Genomic DNA, 17952 nt, shown 5'->3' with positions numbered 1-17952 from the left:
CCGTCCTGGGATCCCCTGCGTCTCTGCAGCTACGGATGCCGGCTGTGTTTCCACCACTGCAGATGCGGCCCGCGTCTCCACAGCCGAAGGTGCGGACTGCGTTTCCACCGCCACAGATGCGGAACGCGTCCCCACCGCCACAGATGTGGTCTGCGTCTCCACTCCGCTCCCTTCCCTCTTCCCCTGCTCGCCCAATTTGCCCACCTGCAACTAATCCTTGCATGAGTCTCTTAGCTGTTCTGCGTGATGAGCAGAGAGTCCTTTGATGGGTTATATGTCCCGTTTGTGATAAGATCCGGAGAACTCAAAAAGTGCGCCCCACTGCCACCACTCCTATGACGTCACTGGTGTATACACATTTTAAGAAAGGAAAAAACTATTAAAATTGTAATACTCAATATATACCAATAGCAAATGAATGAATACTAGTCACGTTTGACTTCTGCAATTACAAGAGGTGCTCAAAGTGGTTACCATTAGCGTAATTTTAATAGTTTCTTCCTTTCTTAAAATGTGTATACATTTTTTCTGATACCCTCTATATCTGGAAAGAAATTTAAATGTGAGAAATTACAGAGATCCAGATTACTGATAGTGTGTACCATGCTGTTACTGTAGGAGTGAGCATTCTGTGAAATGTTGGAGCTCATGAAAACCTACAAAAATAATTGTGAAGCTTCCCCTTTTTTAATGTTTCATTAGAATTTCATATTACAATAACTACTAGCCTCTAAAGTTAAATACAAGTCACTTGTAAATCCATCTTGGCTTACTGTTTACTGGGCTTTCAGTAAATACTGGGGAAACACTACCACCCTGTAGTGAGACACATGAACAACCACAAACGCTCCTGCCATGACACGGGAATCACCACTCAAACACCTGAACTCTCCCAGACAGACACACGGGGTAGTGTGACACAAACTTTGCCACTGGGACACACATGTGGACACACTCAGACACAGACAAACTCAGACTCACTGACCAAGATAAGGTCTCCAGACAATAATAAACTCCCAGAGACACAGAACCAAGCCCTCTGAAACATCCCAACTCCCTTGCCCCCCAACAGCTCTGTCTGGTTGGGACTAACCAATGTCATATACATTGTATATTTTACTTACATCTCCACTCCTGGAATGGGGATGTCACACTTCCTGAACCTGCATAGTTCAAAAAGCCTCTCTCCTTAAGATCCACAAGAGGCAGATCTAAGCAAGAAGTGTCAGGGGCACAATGTAGCTGGGGTTGTGATGTTTCCACCACCTCCCACCCACCCACAGCTTCAGGACTCTTCCAGGAACTTACTCATCACTACTTCAATTCTTTGTCACTTTGCTTGCCAATTGGAAGCTGAGGGCAACGATGGTGTCCACCTTCTCAATTGGCGGTCTCCTCAGCAGCTCTCTCTGCAGCTGGTCTCATGTGCCCAAAGTCCCCACTCCGTCATCCCCAAGTAACCCCAAAGTCCTCACGGAGGCCTGAGGATGGCCGCCTTGGGAACTGGGCCACAGAGATGGCTCTTGCAGGACCCAGGGTACGACAGGCAGCTGTCGAGAGTGGTGGGGGCTGAGCTTGCACATTTCCCTTGGTAGCCGCTTCTCTGAGTCTCAAGCGGCCCATATGCACCTACATAATTCCAGGAAGGCTGAGCTCCCAGGTGTCTCTGGGCATTTCTTAACAGGTGGCTGAGCATCTGCAGATACTCTGAGGTGGAGTCTATGCATAGTTGCCACTGGGGTGGAGACTATGCAAAGTACAGGCCTTGGTAGAAGTGTACATGCACAGTGGCAGGGTGCCTCTGGAGACTCAGATGGGCCATGTGGCGGAAATAGAGTTGTTGTAGATACAGTTAAGATGAGGTCATACAAGATTACGTCACAGAAATGGCAGCATGAGGAGTGCTTCTTGAAATGTCCCCTGGAAGTTACAACAAATTGAATAGCTATAATTCAACAAAGGATAACTTAAGCAACACACAAGCATGTCTGAAAGATCCACACATCAAATCACCTGAAGGTGAGAAAATCGGGTAAACAGGGGAGGAGGGAAGGGGCAAGTGCAGAGACGTGGGCCATGGGCCACAGGACTCGAGAGAGGGAAGAATCCAGGCTGCAGACACACTCCCTGTGGCCACAGTCATACCTGAGAGATCAGCATATAATATGGCTGAATACAGCATTTGGGGCAGAGACCTTGGGTGAGAACTGTGGTTTAAGCCCTCACTGCCAGGCAGAAAACAGAAAACAAAGACACAGAGCCTGGCCGACTCACCCCCCAACTTCCCAGAGCTTGCCCCACCTCCACCCTCCCACTGTTAGAAGTGAACTCTAGTGTCTGATTAAAGAAAACAATAAAAAAAATTTAAAAGAAAGAAAAAAGAAGAAAAAGACAACTTGCTATTGCAACTCAGAAGTCAACTCACAGCATAAGTAGGGATAATTTGTGACAACAAAAACATAAAAGGGGAGAGAACAAAGGTCTGAATCTGTGAAGTGGAATGGAGATAAGCATGTTGAAGAAAAATGACTACTGTATACATGAAACTTTCTTTTACATAAACTTAATGGTAACCACTCAAAAAAAAATCCATAACTGAGATATATAACATACAAAAAGAAGAAACAGACGGAAAAGAATCATAAAATACTACCACACTAAAATAACAAACAAAAAAGCAAAGAAACAATGGAGACACCAAGATACCAGAAAACAAAACACAAAATGGATATAGAAAATCCTCATATATCAATAATCACCTTAAATGTAAATGGACTAAACTCACCAATAAAAAGGCACAGAGTAGCAGATTGGATCGAAAAACAAAACTCAACTATATGCTGCCTCCAAGAAACACATCTCAGCTACGAGGACAAATATGGACTTAAAGTGAAAGAGTAGAAATCTATTCTCCAAGCAAATGGTGTCCAGAGAAAATCTGGTGTATCCATACTTATAACACACAAAACAGACTTCAGAATAAAAAAGGTAGGTAACAAGACACAACGATTAACATTTCATAATGATAAAGGGGACAATACAACAAGAAGACATAACACTTATCAATACAGGGAGCACTAAAATATACAAAGCAACTACTAACAGAACTAAAGGGAGAAATTGACAAAAACACAGTTATAGTAGGGGACCTAACTACATCATTGACAGCTATGGCTAGATCATCCAAACAGAAAATAAGTAAAGAAATATCAGCCCTAAATGACACGTTAGACCAAATGGGCGTAACAGACATTTATAGAGCACTTCATCCTAGAACAGCAGAACATTATATATTCTTTTCTAGTATACATGAAACATTCTCAAGGATAGACCATATGTTGGAACATAAAACTAGCTCAGTATATTTAAGAAGACTGCAGTCATACCAAGCATATTCTCTCTAACCACAAGGCTTTGAAATTGGATATCAGCTGCAAAAAGAAAGCAGAAAACATAAGTATGTGGAGATTAAACAACATGCTTTTAAAAGAATGACTGGGTCAAAAAAGAAATAAGAGATCAAAAGATACATAGGAACAAATGAGAATGAAAACACATACTATTTAAAATTATTGGGATGCAGTGAAAGCAGTAATAAGAGGGAAATTTGTCTCATTACAGGTCGACCTCAAGGAAGAAGAAAAATCACAGATAAATAACCTCATGTTACACCTTAAAGAACTAGAAAAGGAACAAATGAAACCCAAAGTCAGCAGAAGGAGGAAATAATAAAACTCAGAGCAGAACTAAATGAAATAGAGAAAAAGACAATGGAGAAAAAAATTAACGCAACAAAGCTGGTCCTTTGAAAAGATTAATAAAATTGACAAACCCTTGGCAAGACTAAGATATAAAAAGACACAAACAAAATCAAAAATGAAAAAGAAGTTACCACAGTTACCACAGAAATACAAAGGATCATCTAAGAATACTACAAGGGACTATATGCTACCAAATTCAATAACCCAGAAGAAATGGACAAGTTCTTAGAAGCATATAGTCTTCCTAGGCTGAATCACAAAGACATGGAAAATCTAAATAGACTGATCACTAGTAAGGAAATTGAATCAGTCATCCAAAACCTTCCCAAAAGGAAAAGCCCAGGACCCGATGGCTTCACTAGTGTATTCTGCCAAGCATTCAAAGAGAACCTAATACCTGTCCTACTCAAACTCTTCCAAAAAATTGAAGAGAGAATGTTTCCTAACTCATTTTATGAGGCCAACATTACCCTGATACCAACACCTGGTATCACAAAAAAAATTACAGACCAATATCCCTGATGAATACAGATGCAAAAATCCTAAACAAAATTCTAGCAAATCGAATGCAACAATGCATTAAAAATATTATACATCACAATCAAGTGGGGTTCATGCCAGGGACACAAGGATGGTTCAACATACGCAAATCGATCAATATGATACACCACATAGACAAAATAAAAGATAAAAATCATATGATTATATCAATAGATGCAGAAAAAGCATTTGGCAAAATACAACATCCATTTATCATTAAAGCACTTAATAAAATGGGTATAGAAGGAAAATACCTTAACATAATAAAAGCCATATATGACAACCCCTCAGCTAATATCATAAATAACGGTGAAAAACTGAAGTCTTTTGCTTCAGGGTTGTCCCCTATCACCAGTTATTCAACATACTATTGGAAGTTCTAGCCAGGCAAGAGAAAGAAATAAAAGGCATCCAAATTGGGGATGAAGAAGTTAAACTGTCACTTTTTTTTTTTTTTTTTTTTAAGATTTTATTGGGGAACAATGGTCAAATTGTTGTCCTTTCAATCTTAGTTGTGGGGGGTTCTGTTCAGCTTCAAGTTGTTGTTCTTTCAGTCTTAGTTGTGGAGGGCGCAGCTCAGCTCCAGGTCCAGTTGCCGTTCCTAGTTGCAGGGGGCACAGCCCACCATCCCTTGCGGGAGTCGAACCGGCAACCATGTGGTTGAGAGGACAGGCTCCAACCAACTGAGCCATCCGGGAGCTCAGCGGCAGCTCAGCTCAAGGTGCCGTGTTCAATTTTAGTTGCAGGGGGCACTGCCCACCATCCCTTGCGGGACTCGAGGAATTGAACTGGCAACCTTGTGGTTGAGAGCCCGCGCTCCAACCAACTGAGCCATCCGGGAGGCAGCTCAGCTCAAGGTGCCGTGTTCAATCTTAGTTGCAGGGGGCAGAGCCCACCATCCCTTGCGGGACTCGAGGAATTGAACTGGCAACCTTGTGGTTGAGAGCCCACTGGCCCATGTGGGAATCGAACCGGCAGCCTTCGGAGTTAGGAGCATGGAGCTCTAACCGCCTGAGCCACCGGGCCGGCCCTAAACTGTCACTTTTTGCAGATGATTCTTTATATAGAAAACCCTAACAACTCCACCAAAAAGGTATTAGAAACAATAAACAAATACAGTAAAATTGCCAGCTACAATATCAACATATAAAAATCCATTGCATTCCTACTAACAACGAAATTTCGGGGAAAAACAATCCCTTTTGCAATTGCACCAAAAAGAATAAAATACCTAGGGATAAACTTTAACCAAGGATGTGATGGACCTATATACTGAAAAAAAGATATTTTTAAAAGAAATTGAAGAACACACAAAGAAATGGAAAGACATTCTTTGTTCATGGATTGGAAGAATCAACATAGTTAAAATGGCCATATTGCCCAAAGCAATATACAGATTTAATGCAATCTGCATCAAAATCCCAATGGCATATTTTAAAGAAATCGAACAAAAAATCATCACATTTGTACAGAATCACAAAAGACCCCAAAGAGCCAAAGCAATCCTAAGAAGAAGAAAAAATAAGGCTGCAGGTATCACACTCCCTGACTTCAGTTTGTACTACAGAGCAACAAAAATCAAAACAGCATGGTATTGGCAGAAAAAGACTCATAGACCAATGGAATAGAATTGAGAACCCAGAAATAAACCCACATAAATATGGACAGATAATTTTCAACAAAGGAGCCAAAAACATACAATGGAGAAAAGAATGTCTCTTCAAATATTGCTGGGGAAATTGGAAAGCCATGTGCAAAAGAATGAAATAAGGCTGCTCTCACCGTGTACCAAAATTATCCCAGAATGGATCAAAGACCTAAACATAACTGAAATAACAAACTGCACAGAAGAAAGCATAGGTACTAAACGTATGGGCCTTGGATTCAAAGAGGATTTGATGAATTTGACATCAAAGGCAAGGGAAATAAAAGCTAAAATAAATGAATGGGGCTATATCAAATTGAAAAGTTTCTGCATAGCAAAAGAAACCATCAACAAAACAAAAACGCAACCAAACAAATGGGAGAAGGTATTTGCAAACAATGCCTCCAGTAAGGGGCTATATAAGGAACTCATACAACTCAATAATTAAAAAAAAACAGTCCAATTAAAAAGTGGGCAGATAACATGAACAGGAACTTCTCCCAAGACATACAAACGGGCAACAGATATATGAAAAAATGCTCAGCTTCACTAGCTATAAGGGAAATGCAAATCAAAACCACAATGACATATCGCCTCACCCCAGTCAGAATGGCTATCATCAACAAGGCAAATAATAACAAGCGTTTGAGAGGCTGTGGAGAAAGAGGAACCCTCATACACTGTTGGTGGGAATGCAGATTGGAGCAGCAACTATGGAAGGCAGTGTGGAGGTTCCTCAAAAAATTTAATATAATTACCATAGAACCCAGCAATCCCTCTCCTGGGTATCTACCCAAAAAACCTGAAATAATTTATCTGCAAAGATATATGTGCTCCAATGTTCACTGCAGCATTATTTACAGTGGCCAAGACATGGAAACCAAAGTGTCCTTTGATAGTTGATTGGATAAAGAAGATGTGGTACAGGGTGGCTAGATGGCTCAGTTGGTTAGTGTGAGCTCTGAACAACAAGGTTGCCGGTTTGATTCTCAAGTGGGCCAGTGAGCTGCACCCTCCCCAACTAGATTGAAGACAACGAACTGCTGCTGAGCTTCCGGAGGGGCTGCCAGATGGCTCAGTTGGTTAGGGCACGAGCTCTCAACAAGGTTGCTGGTTCAATTCTCACATGGGATGGTGGGCTGCATCCCCTGCAACTAAAGAATGAAAACGGCAACTGGACTTGGAGCTGAGCTACGTCCTCCACAACTAGATTGAAGGACAACTTGGAGGTGATGGGCTCTGGAGAAACACACTGTTCCCCAATATTCCCCAATTTAAAAAAAATGTTTACACACACTGAAATTTTTTTTTAAAAAGGTGGTACATATACACAGTGGAATATAACTGCCATTAGAAAAAATAAAATACTGTCATTTGCAACAACGTGGATGGATCTTGAGATTACCATCCTAAGCAAAATAAGTCAGACAAAAAGTCGAGAACCACATGACTTCATTCATATGTGGGATATAAAACTGAAAGCAACAAAGGAACAAGACAAACAAACAAACAAAAACTCATAGACACAGATAATAGTTTAGTGGTTACCAGAGGGAAATGGTGAAGGGCAGATGGAAAAAGGAGGTAAAGGCAGGGTCAAATATATGGTGATGGAAGAACTGACTCTGGGAGGTGAGCATACAATGTGATATATAAATGATGTATTATAGAATTGTACACTTGAAACCCATGTACTTACTAACCATTGAAACCTATGTACTTACTATGTACACTTACTAACCATTGTCACCCCAATAAATTTAACTAAAAAAATAAATTAATACCTAGAAGAAAAAAAGATGAGGTCACACTGGAGTAGGGTAGGACCTAACCCAATAGGAAGATGTCATTATAAAAAGAATGTCATTATGAAGACAGGCATGGGCGCGCCCGGTGGCTCAGGTGGTTGAAGTGCCATGCTCCTAACACCAAGGTCACCAGTTCGATTCCCACATGGGCCAGTGAACTGCACCCTCTACAGCTAAGATTGTGAATAACAGCTCTCCCTGGAGCTGGGCTGCCGTGAGCAGCTGGAAGTTGGTGTAAAGTGCTAAGTGCTGCTGCAGGCTGCTCTGTGCTGCCCTGAGTGGCCAGTGGCCAGCGTGAGTGGCAGGAGGCGGGTGGACAGTGTGACTGGCCAGCAACCATTGTGAGCTGCCATGGGCTGCTGTGTGCGGCCATGGGTAGCTGGTGGCCAGCGTGAGGGGCCGGCAGCCATCGTGATTGGCTGGCAGCCAGCAAGCACTGCCGTGAGCTGCTCGGTGCAGCTGACCAGACGACTGGTGACCAACTGCCTCAGCCTGGGGGCACACAAGGCTCATAATACCAGCATGGGCCAGGAGGCTGTGTCCTATACAACTAGACTGAGAAATTAACAGCTTGAACCGGAGTGTGGGGTAGGCAGAAGAAAGGAGAAAAACACACAGATTAGTTATGATGCCATAAGCCAATGAACTACCAGAATTTAGGACAGATCTGGCACAGATCCTTCCCTACCTAGCACTTTCAGAGGAAGTTGGTCCTGTCAACACCTTCATTTTGGACTTCTGCCTCCAGAACTATGAGATAAAATTTTCTGTTGTCTTAAGCCCACCTAGTTGTGGTATTTCGTTACAGCAGCCCTAGGAAACAAATAATATACAAGTGACTCGAAAACACAGTAAATAGGATATTTCTAAGAAATATCTACAGATTTTCCTTGAAAATAAAATGTTTTTAATGACACATAATCAAATATAATTAAACCCATGTCAAAAAACTGCATTTAGCTCTGAGTAACAGAAGTCTCCCAAAATCTAATGTGTGAGGAAGGTAGTGTTCTCACATAGTAGGACTGGGTCAGCACACTTAAAAATGCAATAGATTAACAAAGTCCCATTTGTTGTTTTATTTTGCTACATTATAGTTTTTGTGGTGGGGTCAGGATCACAGTCACTGAAAGTACTGAGAACAAAGTGTTCACTACACACAGGAGACCTTTGAAAGTACGTTAACATCTAGATGAGAGTGAATCATAGCATCAGAGAACACTAACCGTGAGTATGAAGTAATGGTCTGGAGGACACCTTAGGGTTTGCAGGAAAATCCAAATTGTGAGCGCCTGACCACACAAGTGGATCTTTGATACCAAGCCCAAGGAAGTACCTGTGGAAGCCTATACGTCTGAGAAAAATGGAAATCAAGCACTTGGTGTTTCTTTTGCTGGTACCCTTGATTGATGGGTAGGGCAAAGAATCAGGAAAATGAGCTGAAAGCTGATGTCCAGAAGTACCTATGAATCCTTCTATCATACTTTAAAGTGATTCCTAAAACTTAGTAATGGCTTCTTCATTTCTGTCTTCCAAATCTCATGCCAAGTTAGGCTATTGGTAAATGTGAACACAAAATCATAAAGGGAAGGGATTCTGGGAAATATAGTTCCCAAATTTACCCAAGTTCACATAAACAGAATCCAGAAAAACAATCTCCAACTCTGTATCTCATGGTTACATCATAAGTGTCTCTTAAGTAAAAGCCTATTGTCTAATTCCCAATCACAAGCAAGAACAGTGATGGGCAAAAGCTGAAAACAATTCACACTGACTATACACTTTGAAGTACATAATTACAAATGTCTGCCAACTATTTGTAAGAAAAATGGAGTAAGTCTCGTCTGGTCAAAAATAAATACTCCTTCAATAAGAAAGGTAAAAAATATATGATGACTGATGGCCACTATGTACCACACTAAACCAGTAAGAAGAATCCAACAGATACCAAGGGGTCATTGTTCCAATAACTATGTAAGGAACAACTGAAATAAATTAAAAGCTCATGTTGAAAATACACTTCAAATCATCGTTGAGTCCAACAAACTAACGGTATAAGTTTTATTTACTGAAATAAGAAAAAACACTACATGCAAGTTTTATGTAGTATAGCTAAGAGTACTTACTTTCAGCTGCAATGTTTATTTGCAAAACAACTGGAAATACACTCCCTATGGGTCCACTTTAATGTGAGGTACTCATAAAGACAATACCGTATTTGCAACTTTTATAAGATTCCTCTCCTGGTGTGAATTTTCTGAAGCACTGTGCATGAATTCATTTGCAGAATTTCCCACAGTATATATGTAGTGTTTTTCTATGCTATGCGTTCTCATATGTCTTCTTAAGGATGAGGAACAACTGAAGGCTTTCCCACAGTGCTTACACTCATAAGGTTTCTCTCCAGTGTGCATTCTCATATGTATTGGTAAAGATGATGGCCATTTGAAGACTTTCCCACATTCCTTACATTCATAGGGTTTCTCTGAGGTATGTGTTCTCACGTGCTGTTGCAAAAGTTCGGGCCAACTAAAAGCTTTCCCACATTGCTTGCATTCAAAAAGTTTCTCGGCAGTGTGCCTTCTCATGTGTTTTTGTAAGGATATGTGGCAATAGAAAGCTTTTCCACATAGTTTGCATTCATATGCTTTATCTCCTGGATGCATTCTCACATGTTCTCGAAAGCAAGCAGACAAATTAAAAGCTTTCCCACATTGTTTACATTCATAGGGTTTCTCTTTTGTGTGTGTTCTCATGTGTTTTCGTAAGGATATGGGCCAGTTGAAAGTTTTACCACATTGAGTGCATTCATAAGGTTTCTCTCCAGTGTGCACTCTCATATGTCCTCGAAACGATGAGGGATGGCTGAAGGCTTTCCCACACTGATTACATTCATAGGGTTTCTCTCCACCATGAGTCCTTTCATGTCTTCGAAAGGACTGGGGATAAATAAACGTTTTCCCACACTGTTTGCATTCATAAGGCTTCTCTCCAGTATGAATCCTTTCATGTCTTCTAAAGGATTGGAGATAAATGAAGGTTTTCCCACACTGTTTACATTCATAAGGTTTCTCTCCAGTGTGTGCTATCATGTGTCTTCGAAAAACTGAGAAGTAACTAAAAGCTTCTCCACATTCATTACATTTATGTGGTGTCTCTCCAGTGTGTGATATCATGTGTCTTCGAAAAGTTGAGGAATAGCTGAAGGCTTCCCCACATTCCTTACATTTATAGGGCTTCTCTCCAGTGTGTGTTATCATGTGTCTTCGAAAAGTTGAGGAATAACTGAAGGCTTTCCCACATTCCTTACATTTATAGGGCTTCTCTCCAGTGTGCGTTCTCACATGACTAGTAAGACTTGAAAAATCAATGAAGGCTTTCCCACATTGCTGACATTCATAGGCTTTCTCAGCAGTATGAATCCTGATATGCCGGTTGAGGGAAGAAGTACGAGGAAAGGTTTTTCCACATAATTTACATACGTAGGGCCTCTCTCCTTTGTGGGTTCTCACATGCATTTTTAGATGTGAATGACAACTATAGGCCCGCCCACATTCCTGACATTGATAGGGTTTGTGTCCAGTGTGAATGGTGACATGACTCTTGAGGGATGAATGATGCATGAAGACTTTTTCATACGCACTGCATTCATACTGTTTCACCCCACTAAGAGTTTTCTGGTACAGATTAAGATTTGGAATCTGACTGAAGCTTTCTGCACACTGATCATTACTTTCACAGAGTTTCTCCACTGCATGATTTCTGTTAAAAATTGAAAAAAAAAAAAAGTTAATCATAGTATAATTAATAATTTCTTAATAAGTATTAGAATTACATTTTTAACAATTTCAGTGAATATGTAGGTTTTCTACCCTGACTTGTTCTAAAGCAGAATGAACTGAATGGCTCAAACACAGCCATTACGAAAAGCATTTCTTAAACATGGGCTTTCCTCCCAATTGTTTTCAACTGTTTCTAACACTCAACATCTATGTCACATTTAAGGAAATTTTGTGGTGAACATCTCTGTGAATAAACAAACTTGATCTAGGCTTATGTGGGTTGTTGGTTTGTTTGCTCTTTAGATTTCAAGACATACTGATCCCTCCTGGAATACCGCTTTCTCTTGTGGGTACAACTCACCTCACATGTCTGCCCTGGTTTGTGTGCTGATCTTCAGTGCTTAGTTGTTCCCACACTTTCCCTAAGATGGAGATGCAAGGGTCATTTCCAGAGAACTCTATTTTATCTTCCTTGGATATTTTATTCCCATAAATATCCTGCTGAGAAACTGACCCACTGGCCTTAAATTGAGTCTCATCATCTGAAAGCAGAAAGGGAACAGATCTTGTAAGAAAGAAAGTCCCATTTAGCCAAAAAAGAAGACACTGAGGAGGTTGGCTGTGTTGGGACTTCACCAATAACAAGCACAAGGGGTCAAAATGGGAAGCAATTTAATAAACACAGTAAAATTCTCACAGAGTTAGAAAAACAAACTTCACTGGGCCCCTAATAACCCATAACCCATGAAACCTATATCCACTGATGATACCAAGGGAGCTTTCTTTACAACAAGAAAAACTCAAAAAAAAAAAAAAAAAGGAAAAGTTTAATACGCAAGATTCTTCTCACAAGAGAAACTGTTAGAGTCTAGCTCTGTGACAGCTGTGACCATGTCTTATTAATTAAGGTATTCCCTTTCCACATTCCAACTGGGAACAGGTTTGCTATATCTTCCTTGGATATTTTATTCCCATAAATAAATTCACAGGAAATTCACAGCCACATAAGAAATGCATGTTCTTTTAATGACTAAATGAAGACATGATATCATCCTTACCCACTGAGGCCAGGTTTCTGAAGTTTTCCAGCATCACTTCTCTGTAGAGCTTCCTCTGAGCACCATCCAGCAAAGCCCACTCCTCCAGGGTGAAGTTCACAGCCACATCCGCAAAGACCACTGTGTCCTGAAACATCCCACATGTTCTGTTTCAGCAAGGCATCTCTTCAACAATGTGTGCGAGAGGATGGGGCAGACAGCACTGAGTAACTGGACTTTATTCACAGGAAGTTCAACGAGGTCCTGTGGTTGCCTAACATCTACTCTATGACTCAGTCATCAGAACCTCTTACTCCATGTCCACACTCACGTCCTCATAGACTTAAAGCACCGCTATCACACTGAACTTACCTCCACGGTTTTACTGTGACCACATCAAGTCTTATCTTTCTCTAACCAAAGAGTTTAGACCATATTACAGAAATTAAAGAAATGCTACCAAATGAAACAAATATTTGCACTTAAAGACACACCAATCCTTCATGACAAAAACTACTTTGCTCTTTCCCTACTGTGCACATGAAGCCCAAAGTCAAAGCTGGATGAGGTTTTGTTGTGCTTTTTTTCTTAATCTTCATTTTTTAATTATAGTTGACATACTCATACGGTATTACATTAGTTTCAGGTGTACAGCATAGTGGTTAGACATTTATATAATTTAAGTGACCCCTCCCATAAGTCTAGTACACACCTGACACCATAATTATGATATTCATTAGATTTCCTATGCTGTACTTACACCCCAACGACCTTTTTGTAACTGTCAATGTGTACTTCTTAATTTCTTCACCTTTTTAACCAGCCCTCCAACCACCCCTCCCCTCTGGCAACCATCAGTCTGTTCTCTGTGTTGATGATTGTTTCTGTTTGGTTTGTTCGTTTATTTTGTTTTTCAGATTCTACATATAAGTAAAATCAAATGTATTTGTCATTCTCTGTCTAACTTATTTCACTTAACACAATACCCTCTAGGTCCATCCATATTGTTGCAAACAGCAAGATTTAATTCTTTTTATGGTCAAATAATGTTCCACCGTATATATACACCGCATCTTCTTTATCCATCGTCTATTGATGGACGCCTAGGTTGCTTCCATATCTTGGCTATTGCAAGTAATACTGCAATAAATGCAGGGGTGCATGTGTGTGTGTGTGTGTGTGTGTGTGTGTGTGTGTGTGTTTAATATGCAAGCAGGGTTTATTAGTGAGGGAAGAGAACGGGCCTAGCCGAGGTGGGGGAGAGGGAGAGAAAGAGAGAGGAGGAAGAGGAAAGAGAGAGAGAGAGAGAGAGAGAGAGAGAGAGAGAGAGAGAGAGAAGGGGAGAGAGGAAAAGGGAGAGAGCAAGGGCCAGAGCAAGAGGTCTTTTTGAATTAGTGTTTTGGATTTCTCATAAAAGCACCCTGAGGAAAAGGTTAAGAATCCCTTTTTGCCAAAAGGTAACTGAAGTCAAAAACATCCAATGGTGAATCTGCCCTTGATTTAAAAACACATAAGATTTGGCAGTACCTTCCTACAAAGGAAACAACCCATCTCAAATTCCAGGAGAAAGTGATTCCCCCAAAATCACCCTAGAGGCTGCACTGTCACCATCTCTCATTTCCATGTCCCTCTCCTGTTGGGCCCATGAGCATGTCAGGCCAACCCCTAAGCACACAAATCACTGGGCTGCACATTTCCCTTAAGCCTAAGTTTTTAAAAAAAGAATATCAAACCACTGACATCCATGAGCAAGGAACAGAGGAAATAGTCTCAGTCAACAATCCTGCTGCCAAAATTTAGTTATTCAACAGAGTGAGAGCGTAACAGGATGATCCCTACCGTCGGTACAGGGAACTACAGAGGCCGCGAGTCAGCTGAACTGCTGTTAGGACAACAACTGTCTGTAGAATTTCCTCTAGTAAAGTTCCCTTACCCAGCGTGCAGAAGAGTTGACACTGCAGGCCTGCACTTTACCCTTAGAAATGATTGGCACGGCTGGCTGTGGCTGGTGTCTGGGACCTTGGATATTCCTCAGGTGTCCAAACTGACTGTGCAGACAACAGTATTGGTGCTGAGCACCGGCTTTCCTTCCGGGTCTGGCGTGTGGATACATGCTCCCGTCATCATTGTCAGTGAAAACCCTGGGCACGGGGTCTCTAATGAGCCTCCCAAGTAGACAACATTTCACGTATTGTCACCATTCATTGCTGTGTGTGCTCCGTGTAACCCCACCTCTTAACAGCTGGGCCCTGGTTTCCTGCAGATTTCTCTACATGTGTCTTTTCCCTTTGCTGATTTGTCCATGTCCTTTTAATAAATCATACTCATGAGTACAACTATATGCTGAATCGTGAGAGTCCTACCAGCAGGACTTGTGGGTGGTCTTGGAGACACAAGAAGTGGATTTGCTAAGACACCCCTGACTCACTTAAATATGGCAAAAGCACTGTATGGGGAAGAAGAAGGATGAAGGGAGAGGGACTGGTGAGTCTGGTGCCTGGGTGGCTATGGAACTGGCCATGGCATGAAAGGGCACCTGAGATGCTGTCTGGTGGGAGGTAAAGTTGACAGTGGTAAAAATGACAGATCTAACTCCAGGAGGGCTGGCTCACTGGACAGACAGGCTGATTCTGACCATGCTGCTACGTGGAGAAGAAAAGCACAGCCCTGGTGAGGCCTTTGAGCTTTGTTCTCTCCTCCACTCAGGAGGAAAAAAGGCTCCCAAGTTCCCAAAGGTGAGCTCTGGATGGGCAAAAAGTGCTAAAAGTTTGCATTGCATCAGGAAGAGAAAAACGTTAAATCAGTTCTGAGGGCTGGAGCAAAACTCTAGAAAAAGCGGGGATGGGGGTGGGGGGGGACTCCAGCCAGCTGGGGCTGCTGTGGCCTCCTGACCCACCCTTGCATTCCAGCCAGGACCTTCCTTGGCAGCTTCAATTTTATCCTGATAAATGCTGAATTTACAACTCGGGCCTTGTAAGGGGTTGAACTGTATCCCCTAAAAAGATATGCGTATGTTGAAGACCTAACTCCAGGTACCTATAAATGTGACCTCACTTGGAAATAGGATCTCTGTAGGTGTAATCAAGTTATAATGAGGGCATTAGATATGGGCCGGATTCCAGTGTGACTGGTGTCCTTATAAGAAGAGCAAAATGCCCTGTGAAGACAGAGACATGCAGTGAAGATGGCTACCTGAAGATGGACACAGACATTAGAACTGTGGGGCCACACATAAGAATGTTCCCAGGACCCTGGAGGATTCTGAGGGAGCACAATCCTGCCAACATCGTGATGTCAGATTCCAGCCTCCAGAACTGTGAAAGAATAAAATTCTAAGCTCCCCACATATGGCAATAAATTATGGCAGCCCTAGGAAACTAATTCAGTGCTTCAGTGAATCTACAATGAGAAAAAAGGGAAGGAGATTTTTACTTAAAATGATCGTGATTTCTGGCTACTGCATCTGCGTGTATGATAGAAACAGATGCAAATGGCACATTGTTATAATTTTATAAATGCTAACGGGATCATACCAATCTGGGCAAAGAAAAAAGCATCAGTGAGACACAACTTCCTTGCTTTTTGCCACTGTTGCACAGGTTGGAATTTAAACTCTAAGTATTAGAAACAATATCAGGTCTCCATAACCGATGACTTCTTACTATGATTTTTACCTTTTAGAGATTCAAAACAAGAGGGAAATAAAATGAAAAGACTGGCCAAAAAAAAAAGGGGGAGGACAAAATGAAAAGACCGGCAATCTCTAAATGGGAGGTAGGCTTTTGGAATTTTAAGTAGAAGTTTCCAGTTTGCTAAAGAGCTCTGATGAAGACCTATTCCTGATGACCAGTAGAGGCTGGCGATTGACCAGCAGTGTGAACCCTAAGACAGACAGGACAAAAGGGGCTTATGACACTCTTACTTACTACTTGCACTTGGAACACAGCTGTCTGCCCCTGCAGTGTCTTAGCTTTGCTGCTGAGAAGAAAGGGGCCTGGTGTTTGATGGTACTCTGAATTCACATAACTTGCATTTACAAGGTTGGACAATTAAGTTTCCGAACGCATCTGAGAAAAAGTGATGTATACCTCACTGCTGAATATCATTATGGTCACCTTCAAAGTTCTCCCCTTGGGAAGCTATGCAGCGATGCCAGCGCCTAGTCCACCCTTCAAAGCAATTTTGGAACACTTTTGCTGGAATGGCCATCAGAGCTGTCATCGTATTATCATTGATGTCCTGAATGTCATCAAAATCTCTAACTTTCAATATTTCCTTTATCTTTGGGTAAAGAAAGAAGTGATTGGGGGCCAGATCAGGTGAGTAGGGAGGGTGTTCCAACACAGTTATTTGTTTACTGGCTAAAAACTCCCTCACAGACAGTGCTGTGTGAGCTGGTGCACATTGCCATGACGCAAGAGCTATGAATTGTTGGCGAAAGTTCAAGTCTTCTAACTTTTTCACGCAGCCTTTTCAGCACTTCCACATAGTAAACTTGGTTAACTGTTTGTCCAGTTGGTACAAATTCATAATGAATAATCCCTCTAATATCAAAAAAGGTTAGCAACATCGTTGCAACAAGTTTGCAAACTTAATTGTCAGACCTCATATACTTCCTGGACATGACTGTGAGCTAAAACCCAACAGTGTCCACTGTGCTGACCAGAAAGCAGGTGTAAGCCCCATGAACAGGACTTCGATTTGCAATGTGGCAGGCTGAGATCAGCTCTCTGTGAAGCCCTAGACTGAGAAAGCCTCATGGATGCCAACGGGTCCAGTGTGGTCACTTAATTACCCATGATGAAGGCCTATTCTCCGATGGGACCACCTTGAAATCAAGCTGCTCATTTCACAGCTGTCACCTTCCATGCAGATCACTTCCAGATGTCATCCACACTGGTGAGGTGGGCGAACTGGTGTCGTGGATAAACAGAACTGAAGCTGACCGTCTCTGGCAGTCCCTCTGAAACAAGGACTAGGCTGAATTATTAGGTCTGCACTAAAAACACAGGCCACAGCAGGAACCCTGCTGACCTGGCTGCCTCACTAATGCATGCCCGCTCTGGATACCCCAACTACTGTAAACTCTATGTCTCCAGGGGGACCAAGTGTGCCCTCTGGGGCTGTACTTCTCAGGTGTGTGTCATATCAGGACACTGTCTTATCCATGGAAGGCACTCACATCAGCTTCAACGTACTGGCCAGAGTTGTGCTGTGTGGGAATTGACACCTGAGGCCAGGTGAAAACGAACAGTATAAAGAAAAACAAGAATACCTAAATTTGAGAACCACCCCCACTGGCTTTCGAAGACCTTTATGGTGAATGGGATCTACTTAAACTGGCTAAGTTCAGGACCCTACAGGGTATAACCAAAACCA

General features: G+C 41.8%; 1 protein-coding gene across 2 annotated transcripts in view; it reads right to left on the bottom strand.

Moving 5' to 3' along the window:
• ZNF555 (zinc finger protein 555) overlaps positions 1 to 17952 on the bottom strand; it is a 30465-nt gene that overhangs the window by 7747 nt on the left and 4766 nt on the right. Inside the window, exons 2-5 of one of the 2 annotated variants that reach the window (XR_016018982.1) lie at positions 12595 to 12721; positions 11898 to 12078; positions 9881 to 11516; positions 1309 to 1920 (exon numbers count right to left, since the gene is read on the bottom strand). Coding sequence is in view for 1 of the 2 variants with exons in the window: in XM_074338703.2 (XP_074194804.2) it covers positions 9953 to 11516; positions 11898 to 12078; positions 12595 to 12721 (1872 nt within the window). In the remaining variant the exon portion in view is untranslated. Of the gene's footprint in view, positions 1 to 1308; positions 1921 to 9786; positions 11517 to 11897; positions 12079 to 12594; positions 12722 to 17952 lie in introns of those variants that run through there. The other variant, XM_074338703.2, reaches the window with a different exon arrangement.

Source organism: Rhinolophus sinicus, chromosome 15, assembly GCF_057876585.1.
Source record: "Rhinolophus sinicus isolate RSI-liver-muscle chromosome 15, RSI-T2T, whole genome shotgun sequence".
NCBI lineage: Eukaryota > Metazoa > Chordata > Mammalia > Chiroptera > Rhinolophidae > Rhinolophus > Rhinolophus sinicus.
Note: the sequence above shows the minus strand (reverse complement) of the source record. Positions and strands in the feature narration are given on the sequence as shown.